Source organism: Simochromis diagramma, unplaced genomic scaffold (assembly GCF_900408965.1).
Source record: "Simochromis diagramma unplaced genomic scaffold, fSimDia1.1 OVJJ01000602.1, whole genome shotgun sequence".
In the NCBI taxonomy this organism is placed as follows: domain Eukaryota; kingdom Metazoa; phylum Chordata; class Actinopteri; order Cichliformes; family Cichlidae; genus Simochromis; species Simochromis diagramma.
Genome location: NW_024387040.1, coordinates 12,144,702 through 12,163,074, shown reverse-complemented (window position 1 = coordinate 12,163,074; position 18,373 = coordinate 12,144,702). Strand labels below are relative to the sequence as shown.

Sequence of the window (18,373 nt, the reverse complement as noted above, 5' to 3'; positions counted from 1 at the left end):
GAATATCTATTAGATGCTGCAGTTACCACCTGTAGAGTTTGCTTGTTTGTTTTTTCAGTTATCTTCGGGGGGGTTTCAGTGTGTGCCATCTTGCTTTTATATTGCCGTGTTGAGCTTAATGGCCTTCATAAGCATGTGGCTGGTCAAAAGTTTAAAAGTGAGGGACTTGCGACTAGTGACTGGCTGGACCAGCTCCAAAATAAAAAATACGGAAACTAAAATTACAACACAAAAAGGAAATATGACCCCAGTGCTCTGCTACTAGTTGGTTTTTCTATAATAATACTCAAAGTCTTTCAATTATAGATTTGTGCAAAAGAATGTTTTCTCAGGACTCCATGCAGTTCTTTGGAAAACTAAGTACAATCCAGAGGAATTGAGTGGGTAAGTAGCAGCCAGATGCTGCTAATCAAATGCATTCGATTAACTGATCATCAGCAAGTTTAAGCACATCTATAAAAGCAGAAGAACTTTGAAAAATAACAAACCTGCATGACTTGGTTGCAAGGTTGTATTTACAACAAACCACCAGATTTCAAATGTCCTTTGAATGAAGTGGAGATATTTTTCCATAATGCACAGCACCACGTTTGGTGAAAACCAAACACAGTATATCAGCACGACCGCCTCATACCAACTGACAAGCACAGTTGTGGAAGGGTGATGATACGGGGTTTTGTCTCAACCAAAGGAACTGGGCATCTTGTACCAACTGAATCGAAAATTAATGTATTCTAGACTCAAATGTGCCAAGCTGTAGCAGTACTGCTGGCACAGCTTGGCTGAAACTGGTTCATGCAACAGTTCAACAGTCCCGAAGCATAGCAGCAAACCTATAACAGAATGGCTGAGAAAGAAAAGAATCGAGGTGTTCCAGTGGCTCAGTCAAAGTTCAGAATACAACCCGAATGAAATGCTGTGGTGACTATTAAGAGAGTTGTGCAAAAACAAATCCCCACAAACCCCAATCAACTGAAACAACACTGTAAAAACTAGTGGGCCAAAATTCTCAGCAAGCTTTTAAATCCTTTAGGTCTACTTTCTTTTTCACAATACTGTAGAACCTTTTACAGACTGCTCTATCAAGGCAGAAAAAACAACTTGACAAAAACCTCATCGTTACATATCCATAAAAAGTTCTTTGACTTTCTCCTGCACCACAAGATTCAGTCATGTTTGATCTTTGTACTTTATACAGCCAATTTGCAATTAATCAGATCATGTCGAGAAATGTTATGCCTTGGATTTTCCCTCCTCTGGGCTCCACCAACCCGATCTCTGCAACAACACAATAAACACATTCAGTGATGAAAGTGTTTATCTATAATAGACCAGGACGGTCCTTCCCAACAGTTGAGACCTGTGTGTGTGGGTTGCATTTGCATAGTTTGAAATATATAACAAGCTTTCAGTTTGAGCCTCTTCATTTTACTACCCAGGGACACAACAGGTCAGTGTAACAAGCCTGACGATCGCTGTGCTTTGCTGCAATAAATGTGAACAGCCTCATTTGAAGAACACATCCAGAGAGAAAGGTAGGTTGAATGTGTCATAATGACTTCAAACATACAGAAGTGCACACACATAAACACACACACAGACACACACACACACACACACCTATCCTTGTCTTTGTTACATTATAGGGCCACCTGTCCAAAACATGCATCGTGGGATCTAACTTTTCTGCTGGTTGTAAAGCACTGAAAAATTAGACCAGACTAGAAATCGCATTCTGGGAACTTGTCAGGTATTTTGTAATTAAAAAATTTGATTAAATATAAAAGTTATTTTCTTTGGTCCCCATACTTATTCTGGTTCCCACCCCATGACTGTGCTAACAGGTCCTTGTCCCCACAATGTAATAAAGACAAACACACACACAGACGCACAGAGGCTGAAACTCATTTTACTTCTCTGATGCTGGGTCGGGTTCCACTCTGGGAGGAGTTTTCTGTCTCGCAAGCCAATCAGGACAAGCGGAAACAGGTCAGGTAGCCGAAGAGGACCTCAGAGAGCGCACAGGCAAGGCAGAGCAGCTACGCACACCAGGAGGTAAGAAAGCACACACTCATTCATAGCCACATGCGCACCTTTAACTCTGTGGGATCACAGGTCTCCTCTGGGCTTCTGGTTGTACATCAGTGTATAAACGCAGATATACCAGCATGACTGCTTCTTTCTGTGTGTTTGTGTGCGTCGGGGTAGAAATAGGCCAGTCCCATTTTAGTCACTGAGATTAGGAAAGGGTGTTTTCGGGACTCAAGTGTCAGGGTTTGATGAAGAGCTAAAAATTACCATGCATCTCATCTCTGAATGCCATATAAACAGATAGATTTGAGTTTCATGAGTAAAATGTTTTATTTTCTGAATGAAGCTGCAGTGAAATTATTTTACTCTTTGGAACATTTTGCTACATGAGTAGATTAAAAAAAATCCAAATGCTTAAATCAGTGACCTCACTTCTCATTATGAATGAATGAATATCCGATAATCTAGCAGACAGTTTCATGGTTCATTCTTAACTGGAGCATTTTTCTGCAATTGTTTAAAACCTTAAAAGCAATTTGAAATTAGGGATCAAGTCATCATAAATATTGCTGAATGAGATTGAATTACATTGGCAGACAAGCCGGATCATAGTTTTTTAAAATTAAGTTTGGTCCTAACGTGAGTCCCTTATTTTTTGTCAATCAGAACATTACAATATATGAGAGCTTCTGGTTCATGCTGAAATGCCCTGAAGGTACATATCTATTTTGCATTATTTCCCTGTAAATATAACTTAAGTAAATGTTTGCATCAGCAAATATCATAAAAGCAGCCATAACAGAAGCTGGCAACATTGTGTTTGATTGGTTCATGGTTAAAGCAGATTTTTAAATGGTGTTTGGCCCTGAGTCAGGTACGAGAAAAATCGTCTTATTAAAGTTTACAAAAATTTCACACTTACATGTTTTACTTTCTACTAGTGTTTGCTTACTGTAGCTTTAAAATATGTAAACATCATACATGCAGACGGTGCTGCATTTCAGTGGTCTGCATTTAAAATTTTTAAAAACTTTTGGATCTTATTTGAAGAGTTTTAAAATGAGTGTGGATTATGAATTAATACATGTAAAAAGTGTTAAAGTCACTATGGTCTTGGAGTTAAATGTGTTTTGCTGCTCCTGACTAATCTTGTAAATGTAGTTTTAAAAAAAGAACCCTTTAAAATCTATGCAAATTAAGCTGTTTCCAGTGCTCAGTGCGTCTGTTTGACTGTGTTTTGGTCCGTCGCTGTGTGTGTCCATGTGAGCATAGATAGAAAGCAGGTCCCTTCTGTGTATCACTCGTCTATTTATAGTGAGAACAAATCCCAGATATGAGAGGAATCCTCCTACCACTTACAAGGCAAAGAGAGAGAGTTAGTGAGCGTGAAAGAGGGAGAGGGAGAAGGAGAGAAAAGAAAGGAAGAGAAAGAGATGGAGAGAAGACAGGCAAATAGTGCGTGAGGAGTCAAATAAACAAGAGCAGTGGGTGTAAAAAAACAAGCATCAGAAGAAAGAGTTGTTTCATCGACTGGTAAGTTCAGTCTCCTTTACATAATGTTATGTCTATGTGCTGTGTTTTTATTGGCATGACAGTTGATGGCCTTACTGTCAAAGTCATTCAGCTTTCTGTGGCTTTTTAAAGGATTATTATGTAAGTTTCTAAGGAGAACTCAGAGTATGGCAGGGAAAAATTTAAGCCAAATTCTTTATTGAGTTTGGTTATTCAGCAATTGATGTACTGCATTTATTCTTAATAAATCAACAGCCAGCAACTTGGGAAATAAAATGACCTTATGTGATTCATTATTTGGAGAAAGAGGAGGATTTGAAGGATTTGAATGGGATGCAAGATACAGTGTCAGTGTCCCAAGGTCAGCCTACCTTAGCAATCACTGGAAATTCTTAGGTTTCCAGCCATGAAAGTCTAAAGTCCATGAAACCTCAAAACGTTTTCACCTTGCAGAATCAGACTTTATGCTAAGCCAATCATCTCCTATTAAATATTAAGCGTACAGATTTAGGAGCGGCTTTGATCTTTCTGTTACACTCTTGGCAAGAAAGGAAAGAATTTTATTTAAAGTTAGAATGAATTGTTTTATGCATTATTTATGTTGGTATTTCACACATGAGTTTGAAACTGTTATTGTGTTTCATATCTGTAATCAAAGTGAGACACACCTATATGCACAGCTGCACCTCTTTAAAGTTTTATTGATGTTCAAGCAACAACATGCAGGCATACAGACTTTTTCACAGGTTTCATGAAATAAACTGGCATACCACTGTGTTGCATCTGGTTTAAAAAACCTGAAAGCATAAATAATATATTCACCTGTGCCTCTTTGCCTCGTTGCATGACAGACATGAGTGTGCAAAGTGAAAGGGCTTTTCAGACTCTGCAGTGTGGCGTCACTGAGGCGGCTGCTACGGGCAGCCAACATTAATATCATCACGTAGTGGAAATGTGTGTACTGTGTATTTCAGCGGGGTCCATGTTTTTACTCACAAGGGCAGAAAAGCTTTTTCCTTCTTTCGTTTTGTTGTACCAAGGACATTGGAGAAACCAGTCGACATCTGGCCCTCGTAGCTACTAGGAGATAAGATAAATAGGCCGTGGAAACTTTAATGATAGTTAACCACTTGTTGCTTGGAGTGGATTTGTAGTTTATTTATAGTTAAAAGGAGGGGAGCAAGTAAAAAATAACTGCAAAGTGGTGAGAGACACTTTTGTTCCATTTGAAAAGACCCATGTAAGTGATCCTTAAAAGACACTTAGACGTGTTTCTACTTCAAGAACGAATGATTGTTAGGTGGAGGAAACAAAGACAGATTTTTGACCTTTGACAAGGAGACTAAAGTTTTATTTTTAATTGCTGTTTGGTTGGGTTAAGAAATTTTGGTTTAGCTTCTAATCTCAACCATATTTGGTTTGGAAAACCATCATCTGGGTTAACATACTCCCTTATACAACATTAAACATGCACTAGTATGCTTCACTTCCTAGATTACCAGAGTGCTCAGTTTCACCCCATCTAAACAGGCTTTAGTGACTTCTCTGTTTTTTCTTATAGGAGTCAGTCAACTTTGGAGGATGTGAGATATTAGTGAACCAATTATTGGTGAACAAATAATACTGGTTTGTGAATCAATAATGACATCAAAGTACAGCACTATTGTAGTGGAAGGTTACACAGTCAGACCATCACTACTTGCAACTGTCTATGCTGCTGATAGATAGGGCCGCTTTGGAGTAAATGGATGCATAACTACTAGACAGGAGCATAACCTCGTTCAGTACAAGCATATAGACTCTGACCTACATGGGATAAAAACCCAATTGGTATTAGCACTGCTAGTGTTAACCACACTCAGGCTATTTTCTTCCTTTTAGACTTTTTGATTTGTCTTAATTTCAGTTTAACTGATTAGGATATAGACATACATTGTTTTTAGCATTTGTTTTAGTTAATCCTTGTTAACAGGACATGGACATGTCCATGAAGATGTCCATGTCCTAGAGCAGAGATTCCAAAAATGTCAGCCCCTAAAGGGCCAAGAAGGTACTGTATGGGTTGCAGTAATAAAGATTCAATTTGAAATTACTCCATGTGTACAATTTCATATTTCCATATTTTTATTCATTTATATAAAAGTGATTTTTATTTCAATTTTTATATGAATAAAGAATTTTATATTAAAACTGGTAGGTGCTGGTTAGTTTTTTATATTACTCACTACTCTTACCTAAACTTACCACTCTATATTGCAGTCTATGTCGCAGTGTCAAGTGGGTCACACATTGGCTTTACCACTTCGCAAACAATTTGGTGGCACCAATGGGAATTTTTGGTTTTTAAGTGGGGTGCAGCTTTCTTGACTGTAAGAATGTGTTAGAGTTAATCCAGCCACTACAGACGCAGTGACAGCTATGGCCACACATGGCAGTAATTGAAAAGATAGTGGAAACACACAATAACATAAGCTTATGACACACAACACTGTTTGAGATGAAAGGAGCAAGATTGCTTTCAATTTCCTACACTTTAATTGATGTCTATTTTGCACTAAATAACCAATACAAGCCTTGCTCGCCCCGGTAAAACAGCTGTTTCTGTCGTAGGTTCTGCTCGTGTTGTGATATGAATACATTTGGCTGAAAAAAGTTACCCTCTTCAGCTACAACTTTATAGCAATAAAAACTGTACAAAAGTGACGTTTATCATTCACACTGCTGTGTACCATGTTACATTACCAAACTACAGAATCTTCAAGAAGAAATTTGACAGTAGTAGCAGTAGAAATTTTTCTATTTAGCCTTTTTTTTCTATTTTACCTTTACATCAATCCAAAAGTCATCCCAAAGGTGAAATTGAGGTACTTTTATACTGGCAGTCACTCTGTCTCCCTCTCATGAATGATTCAGAGAACAGTTCCTCTGCCTGCTTAACTCCCCAAGAGTCGCTAAGCAACTGAAATGGTATCCCAGGCCGTGAAAACCACAGGAACTGAGTACCAGTGCCCCCAACATGCATACACACGCTCACAAGTACACAGAACAAAGATCCAACACACCTGAATGTCTGTGATCTATGCTTCCTGCAGGTCAGCGGACTCACCAGGGGGATTATGTCCAAACCTTCGACCAACGTTAAGGCCCTTCAGGTAAAAGTTTGTTTTTTTTCCATCTGTATGCACAGTAAGGTGGATGTGTCTTCAAAAGGTTGTGTGTTACCTCCTGCATGCTATTAACTTTACAAAAGTAAAGGCAGAATAGAAGACAACTGAAATGCACAGTAACTCTTCCTGCTCCTCAATAAAGACAAATTCAGGTTTCCACATTAAAGTATTTATTCATGAAGGCAAATGCTGAGTTTAAACTGTGCATATACATTATCAAGGCGTTGTTAGTGCAGGGTTTTAGCAAGGCGAACATATGCAGAGCAGTTTCTTTGTGTTGGTGGCTTTCTGTGTGTTTCCTCCATCAGCTCACTTCTCATTGTGCTCATTTTCACGTCTAACCATGGGATAGGCATCAGAACAGAGTTTCTTTTTTATTAACAGTACAACCATGAGGTTCACAGTTCAGTTTCCACCAAAGAGTCCATCATCACTTTATCACAAAGAAAAAAAGCAATGCGACTTCACATTATAAATGTTTGGATGATAAAAACCTCTTTATACTTCAGTGTCAGCAGCTTTGCATGTTTTAGCTCATCAATAACAAATCTTTTAATTGCTTTAGCTTCAAACATTTTCAAAAGGTGGTTGCAGACAGCTATTGTTTTCCATTTATTAATTATTGCCTAAATACCCTTTAATATTCCATCAGATGATGATTTTCTGCATTTAGGGTTTTTTTCTTTTCTTTTTTAATTAAACTTTTGTCCTTAGCCTCCTCTTAGTCTGTAAGACAAGTCTAGAACTTTCAGGATGTCTATTTGCAACCTGTTGCCAATTCAATGTCAAGGAACAAAGATCTTGGGAAGAGCCAACACATGCGTGGACGATAGTCATGTAAAGATGATGGTTATACAAAGTCAATGTAGTCAAAATCAGTTTGCAAATAAGGATAAAAGGTTGTAAATTAAACATGTTCTGTGTTTTTTTGAATAAAGACATTTAAAATGAACCCATAGGGAAATTTTGCATTGTTACAGAAGAAGCGTGATAATGACAAATGCCTTGGTAGACATGGTTACAGAGAAACATTTGCACCCTTCAAGCTGCAACCATAGGCTGTACTGGTGCATACAAGTAAAATACAAATATAGCACTAGAATTTAACTTAACAAAAAGTGGGACAAAGACATTTTTGTAATTGGCCATTAATAGATAAACCACATAGCAAACCATAATATTTGTTAGATATCTATATTACAAAATGCCTCAAAAGCAAACTTCCCTCATAAGCTGTACACAGACATACTTACCTGCTAATTATTGTTAAATAAAAGACTAATAAGTACTAAGATTTCACTCACCAAACAGATTTGTTGTACCGCACACAGTGGACCACATTATTAAATTAAAATGCTTTGAAGGCACCGACAACACTAATAAAGTGGACAGGTCTATGTCATGACTTAAATTAATGGAGATCAGCCTTGCAGAAAGCATCTGGTTGCCTATCTATGACTGGCATGCTACCTATACCTGTAATATTAGAATTACTTGAAAAAAGAAACAAACAAATAAAAAAACCCTGTACAGCTCTTATGGATGGACGAATTAGCTCAAAAGACCCAAAACACTACAGGAGTTTTCTATACCAGGGTGCAAATGTTTATTAGTGCTCTAAAGTTGACCATGTTAAACATGTAACTCTATGAGGGACTGAATCACCTTTGAAGCCACCCTCAAGTGGCTTTGGCACCTTCATTTTCCATGTTGCCCTAATATTTCAACCTCACGGGTTGCCAGAGATTCAGGAGCATTAGCAACCATGTAAAAGGAAGAAGATGATGTGGAATCAGAAAGGCCAGCATAAATGCGAGAATATTATAGGGGTAAAGTACTAAGTCAGCTGAGCATCAGTAAAAGCAGGTTTTCACAACAGGCTCTGTTTACAGCTGCTTCAGAGAGCAGCAACAGTTTGACTAAGAAAGCAACTTTAAAAACACATACGCAAGAAATGGAAACCAGAGGCTGTCTGAGGGAATTCAGTCGTTAAGCTTTTGAAAACAGTTGACAGTCAAGTAAATTAAATCAAATCTGTAGTTCAAGTCTTAAACTCGGCTTGGTAATTCAGTTTAACATATTCCTATATAATACAGACATAATGGTACTAGAATGTGGAAGTAACAAGAAGCCTGGCTATTGAGCTTATTTGTATGTTTGTTTGTTTTTCTCTCAACAGGATTAGTCTGTGAGTCTGTTTTTCTTCCATTTACCTGTCAGATACTGAGGTCTTTCTTCTTATCTAGGCTTTCCTTTCATGTTCACATAAAGTTATAACAACAGCTAGTCAGCAGGCAAGCTTAAAGGATTAGTTCACCGTCAAAAAACATTAACAGAATCAATCAAAATGCGGAGGTATACTGTAGTTCAGTCTCAGCCTCTTCCCAGACTCACAGCTAGTGTTGACTTTATAGGGTATCGTCTCAGACAGCTTCTCTCACACTTCTACTTCACATACTGTATATGTGGATGTGGTTAGCAACAAGGTTAATGGTGATAAATAAGTAGAGGTTTGGAACGTTGGTGCTGTTGTTTAGATAAAAAAATGGTCTGACGTGTGTTGCATAAGCTGTTTGGCGAAAGTTCACACATACACTCTACTTTATGCAACAGCTGTGCCCCCTACAAAATGTGGAATTTACCAGTGTTTTCTTGCCTGGTTATTGCTAAGACTATTAGAATTATTAAAATGATGAGTAGAAGATATCTTGGATCTAAACTTTATGAGGAATGAATGAAAGACTTGTACATGCACAGGGAAACATCATATGAGGTTAAAACACAGACTTAACCTCTTAATCAGCTGTTTAAGTGTTATATCATATCTTGCATGTGTTTCTGTGCTGTACTGAAGAGGTACTGAACAAAAGAGAACATGCCAAATCACATGTTTTCTGAACTTAGAACTCTGTATACTTAACTTTGCAATCAGATAAATATTTAATTCATGTTTATCTAAACCTCAATTCATTAATCGTAAAAGTTAAACGTGAGTTTCTATAATGATTTTCCAGCTGGCCAAATGTGGCAAATGCCTTAAAATTTCAGTCCCCATGTTATGTAGGAGCTCAGTCTAGTTGGCTGACTTTATGTCACTTCATGTTGTATTACTTTCTTTCATCAAATTACTGGGAGTAACTTACTTGAATCATTAATAGTTTTAATAGTTTTGTTGTTTTTCTTTAAAAATTTGAGAGAAAATCAGGTTACTGAGATATGTATGCTTGGTCTGCTTTGCCCAAATGTCTAAAGCTGTTAAGTTTACTGTCACAGGAAGTCAGGGGGGAAAAGCTGATACTAGTGGACATTTAAAATTATTATTGTCAAATACATAAACAAAACTACATAACTACAAAGATAAACTGAAACTGACATGGTTTATGGGGATCAACTGGGCATTTTCGTATCCAAATAAATCAGGTAAATCTACTGGTTTGCTCTCAAAGTTCATGATCTTTTAACGGCTGGTGGAAAAATAAAAGCCTGAGCTGCAATAAACATTTTTTTCCTATGCATGGGAGGCTCAGATTGAATTACAGCATGTGGTTTTGTTTTGTTGAAAATGGATTTTGAAGCGCAATGACTGAATTTTCATTCTGGGGTGAAATATTCCTTTAATCTTTGGGTTGTGCCAGTGGTGTGCAAGGACATGAATGCTGACGGCACGCCAAGCATAAAGACAACAAACGATTCCAGCCAAAGCAACGTTACAGTGATACAAACATTTCAGCAAACATGCTGCGAATGAGGCGATTTACCTTCCCTCACCAATCTCAAAACCTTAACGTCTGTAAAATATATAACTCTTTCATAGAACAACATCCACAGACATCGTTAACACACATCACACTCCCACTCTGTACAGCTGTACAATGTGAGCTTATATACAATACATTACAGTACAAATACAAAACACATCAAATCCAGGTGGTTGGACGTTGGGGCAGGCAGCAGTAGAACATCGAGTTAGCAGGTAGATCATTCTTATCTGTGTGTGTGTGTGTGTGTGTGTGCCTGTCTGTCTGTCTGTCTGTCTGTCTATGTTTAAGCATGTCTCTCCCAATTTTCATAAAAACACAAGTCTCTTTTTAGGGACATGATGATAACAAGGAAGCAGTGGCCATAATCAAAACATTGGGTTTTGAGGAAACAGCAGAAGCCTGAACGCACACACACACACCCAAACAACGCAGACAGTTGAGTATCAAGTGTTGAAAGGGTCTCATTGGCTGTTTTTGCTGTCATTCAGGCTAATTTGAACATCCCGATGGGAGCTCTGCGTCCAGGGGCGGGACATCCTGTCAAGAGGAGAGAGGACACAGTAGAAACAGAAGAGGTGAGATAACACATTTCACACCCAGTCCACTGGTCTGCATTTTCCTCATCCCCACTCTACCCACACCTTAATGCCAGTGGGCAAGACAGACACAGCTTGTGCCAGCTTGTGGAGCTGATGCTTTTTTTCCCCCCACAATGTGGTCACATTTAAATTGTAAATTCAACATACGCATGACCACCTCAGGGATCTGCATATATTTACAACTTGAATTTTCCTGACCCAAATGAGCTGAATATGGATACAAATGTATGCTAATATCGTCTTGAAAACTAAAAAAATAAACTCAGACATTTCCTAGTTTGGCTCTATTCCACTTTTGTGCTTCTAATGTAAGCTTTTATTGTACAATTAGCATTTCTTACTAACTACTGTGTACGTGTTGCTGAGTTTTACATATTTAAAAGGCCAATCTAGGGAATAGCTTTGCAAATTAACTTGGGCTATAAATGCTGTAGTGTGTGGCATGGCAATAAAAGAAACATTTCCTTAACTTTGTTTACTTATTCTAAGCAGATTTTATTTTGTGATCACTTTATAACACAATATAGTATAATATAAGATATAACAAAAAACTACAAAATTAATTTCCTGAGAACTGCATTTAATTGACATTAAAAAGGAACTAGAAAGCTACTTTCTAGCTACACCTTTTTATTCTTATTTTACTTATCTTATATTGGCCTTCTATGAGGCTCTTCAGTTTATACTCTATCGGACACAGGTAGTTTTTGCTGCTGTCTCTTTAAGGCCTTTCCTAAAAGCTCACATTGTTATGAATAGGCATCTTAAGCAGCAGCTTCCATTGCAATCTGTCCCTTTATAAGATGATGAAGTTTCTCTTTAAATATAGGTAAAAGCAATGCTGCCATCACCTCACACACAATTTATTTTTTTAAATCAGGATCCTTCACCTCCAAGCGCTGCAGCCCAGTCACCAGAGGAGAAGAAATTGCCAGGAGCAGTGAAGCTACCTGGGCCTGCTGTTAACCTTTCAGAGATACAAAACGCCAAGAGTGAACTACGATGGGTCACCAAGGAGTAACATGTAGGTTTGATTGTAGTTCCCTTCATTTTTGCAAGATTCCAAAGAAAATAAAACTTCATCAATACACTATAAAAAGGAAAATTATTTTCTAAAAATATTATATAGGATGTGCAAGTTAATCTCTAAACTTCCATAAAGTTACATTTTTAATGTAATCTTTAAAAGGAAAAATTCCAAAACCAGGAAGAAAAACACTAAAACTATATTTTAAATAAAATGCAGTACCAATAGTATTGTAGCTTTAGTTTTTGAGTAGGTACACAGTACCTAAAAACAGTAAAAAGTTTGATTTCAATCACGCTTGCAAGTATGTTTGTGCATTGAGTTATGAGGAGCTTAAATTCAAAACAGGGGCCATTTATACAATTTCTACTTGTCCCTTACCTGGTAATATGCGTACTTATCAGAACCCTTTCCTGACAGCACTAAAGTTTCCATCGATACTATGTAACAGCTGCTTATTTTAATATTTGATATTTAATGCAGGTCTTTTGTGTGATGCGTGATGTAGATAGGCTGGGTTTATAAAGTCCAGACTAAAAGATGCAAATCGCAACCAAACTACTGAAAGGAAGCACAAATACTGCAAATACTTTGTGGAGGATGCAAATCCAGTTTGAGTGCAAGAAAAAAGTCAATCATTTGCTAACGTGACAAACGTGTACATGTATGTACAAAAGTGTACATATAAAGACAGAGAAGCATACTGTGTTTGATGTTACTGAGAAAAAGTGAAGAATACTAAGGTTAAAGTCCTCCACAGTTAACATGTGAGACATGTCTACAATTCCTGTCCAATTCAGATTTTTTCATTTAATTCAAGTTTATTTATATAACACTAAATTGCAACAACTGTCACCTCAATGCATTTTGGATAGGAGGAAGAGACTATACAAATTTCTGGAGAAAACCCAACATAAAATCCTACGAGTAAGCACTTTGTGAAGCTGTGAAGGAAAAACTCCCTTTTAACAGGAAGAAACCTGCAATACAAACGGGCTCAGTCATCTGCTGTGACTGGTTGTTGACTGAGGGGAAAGAAAAAAGCAAAGGCAGACAGGAGAAAACACAAGCTGAGAGAGAGAGAGAGAAGACAAAACTCTAATGACACACTGCAGCGGTATGTAAACATGTGGGGAGTGAAATAAGGTGAGAGAAGAAGTGCTCAGTCCACCACACAAAGTCCCACAGCAGCAGTAGTGGCTCAGATCCAGCCCTAACAATAAGCTTTATCAAAAGTAAAGTTTTTAGTCTATTTTTAGAAGTAGAGAGGATGTCTGTCTCCCAAATCCAAACTAGGAACTGATTCCCTTAGAAGAGAGTCCTGGAAGCTGAAGGCTCTGCCTCCCGTTCTACTTTTAAAACTATAAGCAAGCCTGTAAAGTGCTCTGTTAGGATAATATGGTACTAGGAGGTGTTTAAGATATGATGGGATCATTGAAGATTTTGTATGTAAGGATAATGATTTTAAATTTGACTGTAATTTAATGAAGATAAGCTAATGTGGGAGAAATATACGTGTCCTTGTCAGTACTCTCCTTATAGTGTTTTGGATTAACAAATGTCTTTTCAGGTAAATTTTAAAACAATCTACAAATTAATTTGTGAACTAGCTTTTCAGTATCACTCTGAGACAAATTGTTTCTGATTAGATTATGCAAGGTCATAAATCTTAAATAATGCAAGAAAACAGCCTTGTAAAATATTGCCGAAGGGAAGCATGTTTAATGTAAATGATACTGGACCCGGCACAGGACCCTGTGGAACTCCAAAATTCCCTTTCGTGTGTGAAGACAGTACATTTCCTTTAACATATCCTAATCTCGGTAGTAAAATACTGTGGTCAGTGATACTGTATCAAATGCTGCACTGAGGTCTCACAGAACTGCAATTTAAGAATTTTTGAAATAAGGAAGGTTGGAGATAATTAACAAAGACAGCTGGGTCAAGTAAAGGCTTTTTACAGTAGTGGTTTCATTACAGCTACCTTGAAAGCTTAAAGTACATATTCTGTTGATACAGATACTGTGATCATGTTTAAAATTGCATCAATTATTGGTAAGATTTCTTTGTACAATCCTTTCGGAATTAGATCTAATAGAAGTAGACTGTTTTGTTTGGTACATCTAGGTAAAACTAAGTCTTGCAGTAAATCCTACATTCATTGGGGTTTTAATATTCAGTTTTATTGAGGCTATCTGAAAGTGTTACTGAGTGTGGTTTTGCAAGTTAGGGTAAACTTGACCTCATTTCTAGCTCTGTACTTTTATTCTTGGACTCTACCAGAGTAGGTTTACATCTGTCTTGGTGCAACTCCTCAGTTAATCCACTGTCCTCTTCCTTTAATGCCACCTTTCCTTGAAGTCAGCACTTAGCTGCCTTTGTTTCTGCAAACAAAAGTTACTTCTTGTAGAGTCATAAAACAAACTGTAAACCTCCTAGAAAACATAATTAAGCAGTCTTGAATCAGCAGCTTCTGAGAATCTGACCCAGAAGATGAGAGTGAAAAATGCAAACATCCACAAAAATGAAGATGATAGGAGATTGTTTCCATTTGGTAAATATTATGCTCATTACCTTGCAATTGTGGTATAAAACAGTGGATTTAGTCTTTTAATCACAAGCTCTATAAAACAGCATCCCTTTTAATAGGTGAGGGAAATTTTCTGAAATGTTGACTGGCCTGAAAACACTGGATACAGAGTTACGTATAGCATAATGCTTTTCTGCAGTTGCCAAGTGCTCATGGTCACTTTTACCATATTAAAATCAGCTTACAAGAGTTGCTTAGTTAAATTTAAATACGCTATTTGTCTTCCATGAAACAGTGGTCACAAGCCATTCAGCCTGAATATTAATACAACACATCATTTCAGCGACATAAAGCTAATTACACCTTCAGCTATTCACTTGTCTACATAGCTTTTTATACATCTTCATCTTTTAGCATTAGCCTAGCTGAAAGTTGAGCTGCATTCTGAGATTTGTTTTTAAACAAAATACTTCTCCTTGAAGCAGTTCGGGTTTCTAGGGTTTAATCCCCGCTTTTTTAACCTCCTCCTAGTGTAGCCAGCTGTCGGTCACTGCGGCTAATTAAAGAATGGATAAGCAGTGAACAAACTTTCACAGTTGGAGCAGGTGGATGGGAGCTATGTGCCTGAGGTAACCATATTAGGGAGATCCACTCTCACTAACATCACAAAGGGCCAAGAGCAGAAAAAAAAAACAGCTGGAGGCCAACTGTTTAGAGCAGTTTGAAGCCTGAGCTTACGTAGTAAGGGTCATGCTGACCCTTACTACTTGAAACTCTGACCGTGTGTAATATGAGAATCCTCACTATATAACCACTATGTAAGAAGGGTTATGTGCAGAGTTGACAATGTCTCCAAACTGTTTGAAGAGTTCATGAATGACCACGAGAGACACCTGTAAGAATATCAAACACATCTTTGTCTAGAGCAAAGATATGTAGAGTTAAAAAGTCACACTGGCATCTTGCAACAATTACAGTCTGTGATATAGTGTCTTTTAATAAATATTTAGCGCTGCTTTATTTTTATTTTTACTTTTTTACCTCAACTTTGCACACACTGATATTAGCTAAAGTATGTCTCTTTGATGCATGGTAAGAGAACAAATGGTGCTATTGTATATCTTTTACATCCTACCCTAACCGGATACTCAAATTGGTCTACTCATATCTCTGTAAATGTGTGCTATTTGTATGGTGCTGGTGAGGATACGCAATAATTACTTGCAGTAGTTGCAGTTCACCACATGGAGTCAGTGTGGGCCGCTCAGCCTTTGTTTGGGTCAAGCATCGTGTGTGTTGATGCCTCTGTGTGTGTGGGGGCTGGACAGGTTGAGTCAGAGGAGTCAGATGCTATATTTATACTTTATGGGTGTGTGTGTGTTTTAGAAAATGAGTGTGAGCGCTGAGTGGCAGTCTGTGCTGCAACTTTCCCAGCGGGACACAGAAACCACAATATCCAAGCACTGCGGCTGCTGTGCCCAGCCCAAGCCACGTGGGTGTGCTGTGTAGGTGTTCTAAATGAGGGAGAGAAGAGATGGAATAACACAAGCAGAAGCTGGTTTAAGTTTTAACATGGAAAATTATTCCAAACAGCAACAACAACAGCAGCCACGTACTAGCTGTTTAGTATTCTGCACAAGGGAAAAAGAAAAAGAATGTAAATTTAAACTGGTTTCATAATAGAAGTTCATAGATATTTATTAGCTTGCATCTACATAAACTATATAAACACTATCCTCATACATCTGTTATCATGATTATTCTTATTATTGTTTATCAGTTCTTTATGCAGTTTATAAAGAACACACTATGGAGACACAGATACAGCACCTCTAGCAATTTTCATTCCAGTGTTCACCTGAAAGTCAAACCCATCTGTGTTTGTTTACCATTTTTTCCCCAGAGTTGTGGATATTAATCTGCTGCTAAAACTGCCTAGGCTCTTTGGCGAAAGGTTTTCCACAAGATTTTGGAAGCTGCCTGCAGGGATTTGCTCTGTGCAAAAAGCATTGGACAGGACTGTGGACACGAAGTTCCACTCAAAACTGGCAAACGCTTTTATTTATGAATCTGGCTTCATGCATGGGGAAACTGCCTTGCTGAAACAGGCCGGAAATTTCCCAAAACTGCTGGCACAGAGTTGGATCACTTTATTAACTAAATTATCATTGTTTACAGCAGCATTATGAATTTCCTTTACAGGAGCGAATGGGCCTCAATTTACAAAACAGAACCCCAGATGTGAAGTAGAGAAAAGCATGGCTGTCCAAGTACTTTTGGCCAAGAGCTGAGAAGCAAATCTCTGACCAACATTAGCTGAAGACAAAAAATCAAAGCAAAACTTGGAAAAATGGATTTCTTGTTTATTACTTCGAGAATATGAGGCAGGCTTTTTGAAGGGTCAGCATCGCTAATTGCACATGAGAATGTTTCTATATTTCAGCTACCAGTAGTAAACTGGCCTTCTCCTCATCGTCTCGAACGTCACAGACAGTCTGTCAGAGGTCGGCAGCTCTGAGACGGCTGATAGCAGCCAAAGAAAATCTCTCACCATGCCTTTATCTGCCTGTTTTCTTCCAGGATTCTCCAGCCAGGCGGAGAGGAAAGCAGATAATCTTCATAGACACAGACTTGCCCACTGACTCTGAAGAATGGCAAAATACAACCCCAATCCCAACATGTTTGGAGATACTAATGCCTCAGTTTTTATAAACTCTCCTCCAATCAGTAGTTTAACAGAAATATTTATTTATCTTTCCAATTAAATTATAATTTATACAACAATTTCAAATATTCTTGACAGTCTTGCTTCAGATAATATATAATTTACCTGGACTTTTAGAAGTGAGTGACTTGTGTTACAATTACAACATACTGTTTAGCATATTATCTGCTTTTCTGTTAAGTAGATGGTTAAAAAGGACATTTTATTGACAATGAATATAAATTCGAGGAATCCATCTCAGCAACAAATAAACTCTGTGGCGACACTTCAGCTGTTCACCACTGATTTATATTGATACTTTATATTGATACAATAATAAATGTTTCCTTTGCTAATGTTGTATGTGGGGTTTAAGGTCAGCTGTACTGCTTTTGGGGGGAAATAATCATACGTTTGTTGTTTATTGTGATGTTTCCCAAAATGTCTTGAAAAAACACTGCAATAAATCAAAAAGGTTCTAAAAATCCTGTCCAAACTCGGTTTATCACTTATGCCTCCATCTGTTATTGCAAAAGACAACAGGAGTGCAAGTGTCTTAATATTACTGATAGATGCCGACGCTACAGTATTGTTTGGTTTGTTTGTAATGTTAACTGACTGTGTAATAAGAAATGAGATTTCTAAAGACCTACAGCTGGATAAATGAAAAAAAGGGTAATTTTAGCCCATTGCTGAGTGGGTTTAGGCCAATATGTCATGTCCTAATATAGATTTTGAGAGTATAAATGTAATGTTACTGTTAAAATGGTGAGGCGCAACCATGTATCATACACAAAAAAAGTTTTATGGATATAAATTTAATGTTACTGTGATGAAATAAAAAAATTATGACACTTTTATGAGGTGTTTTAAGTGCATAGAAAAACCACCAGATCATTTTAGCGTGTTTGCTAGTGACACATAAAGTGTGTCAGGAAGGGGGGATTTGGGGTTTAAGTTGAAATAAGGGGCTTTATGATCATGTTAGGACTTTCTGGGTGTTTGATAATTTAGCTATGATAAAACTTACTCATAAGTAATT

General features: G+C 37.6%; 2 protein-coding genes across 3 annotated transcripts in view; one reads left to right on the top strand and one right to left on the bottom strand.

Annotated features, from left to right (window-relative positions):
* Positions 1 to 3,260: 3,260 nt before the first annotated feature.
* smpx (small muscle protein X-linked) lies at positions 3,261 to 18,191 on the top strand. Its single transcript, XM_040043748.1, has 5 exons — positions 3,261 to 3,564; positions 6,636 to 6,695; positions 10,960 to 11,046; positions 11,951 to 12,094; positions 17,208 to 18,191. Exons 2-4 carry the CDS (start codon positions 6,660 to 6,662, stop codon positions 12,089 to 12,091), a joined length of 264 nt encoding a protein of 87 aa, XP_039899682.1. The 5' UTR covers positions 3,261 to 3,564; positions 6,636 to 6,659; the 3' UTR covers positions 12,092 to 12,094; positions 17,208 to 18,191.
* Positions 7,399 to 18,373, bottom strand: part of cnksr2a (connector enhancer of kinase suppressor of Ras 2a) — a 111,553-nt gene continuing 100,578 nt past the window's right edge. For both annotated transcript variants that reach the window (XM_040043744.1, XM_040043745.1), the window contains one exon: positions 7,399 to 11,008. In XM_040043744.1, the coding sequence (XP_039899678.1) occupies positions 10,961 to 11,008 (48 nt within the window). In that variant the 3' untranslated portion in view covers positions 7,399 to 10,960. The remainder of the gene's footprint in view (positions 11,009 to 18,373) is intronic.

Bases quoted from the DNA above. Each gene is read 5' to 3' on its own strand.
- smpx (XM_040043748.1), top strand. From the start codon at position 6,660: ATGTCCAAACCTTCGACCAACGTTAAGGCCCTTCAG. The intron at 6,696-10,959 runs GTAAAAGTTTGT...GCTGTCATTCAG, and splicing joins CCAACGTTAAGGCCCTTCAG to GCTAATTTGAACATCCCGAT. The intron at 11,047-11,950 runs GTGAGATAACAC...TTTTTAAATCAG, and splicing joins ACACAGTAGAAACAGAAGAG to GATCCTTCACCTCCAAGCGC.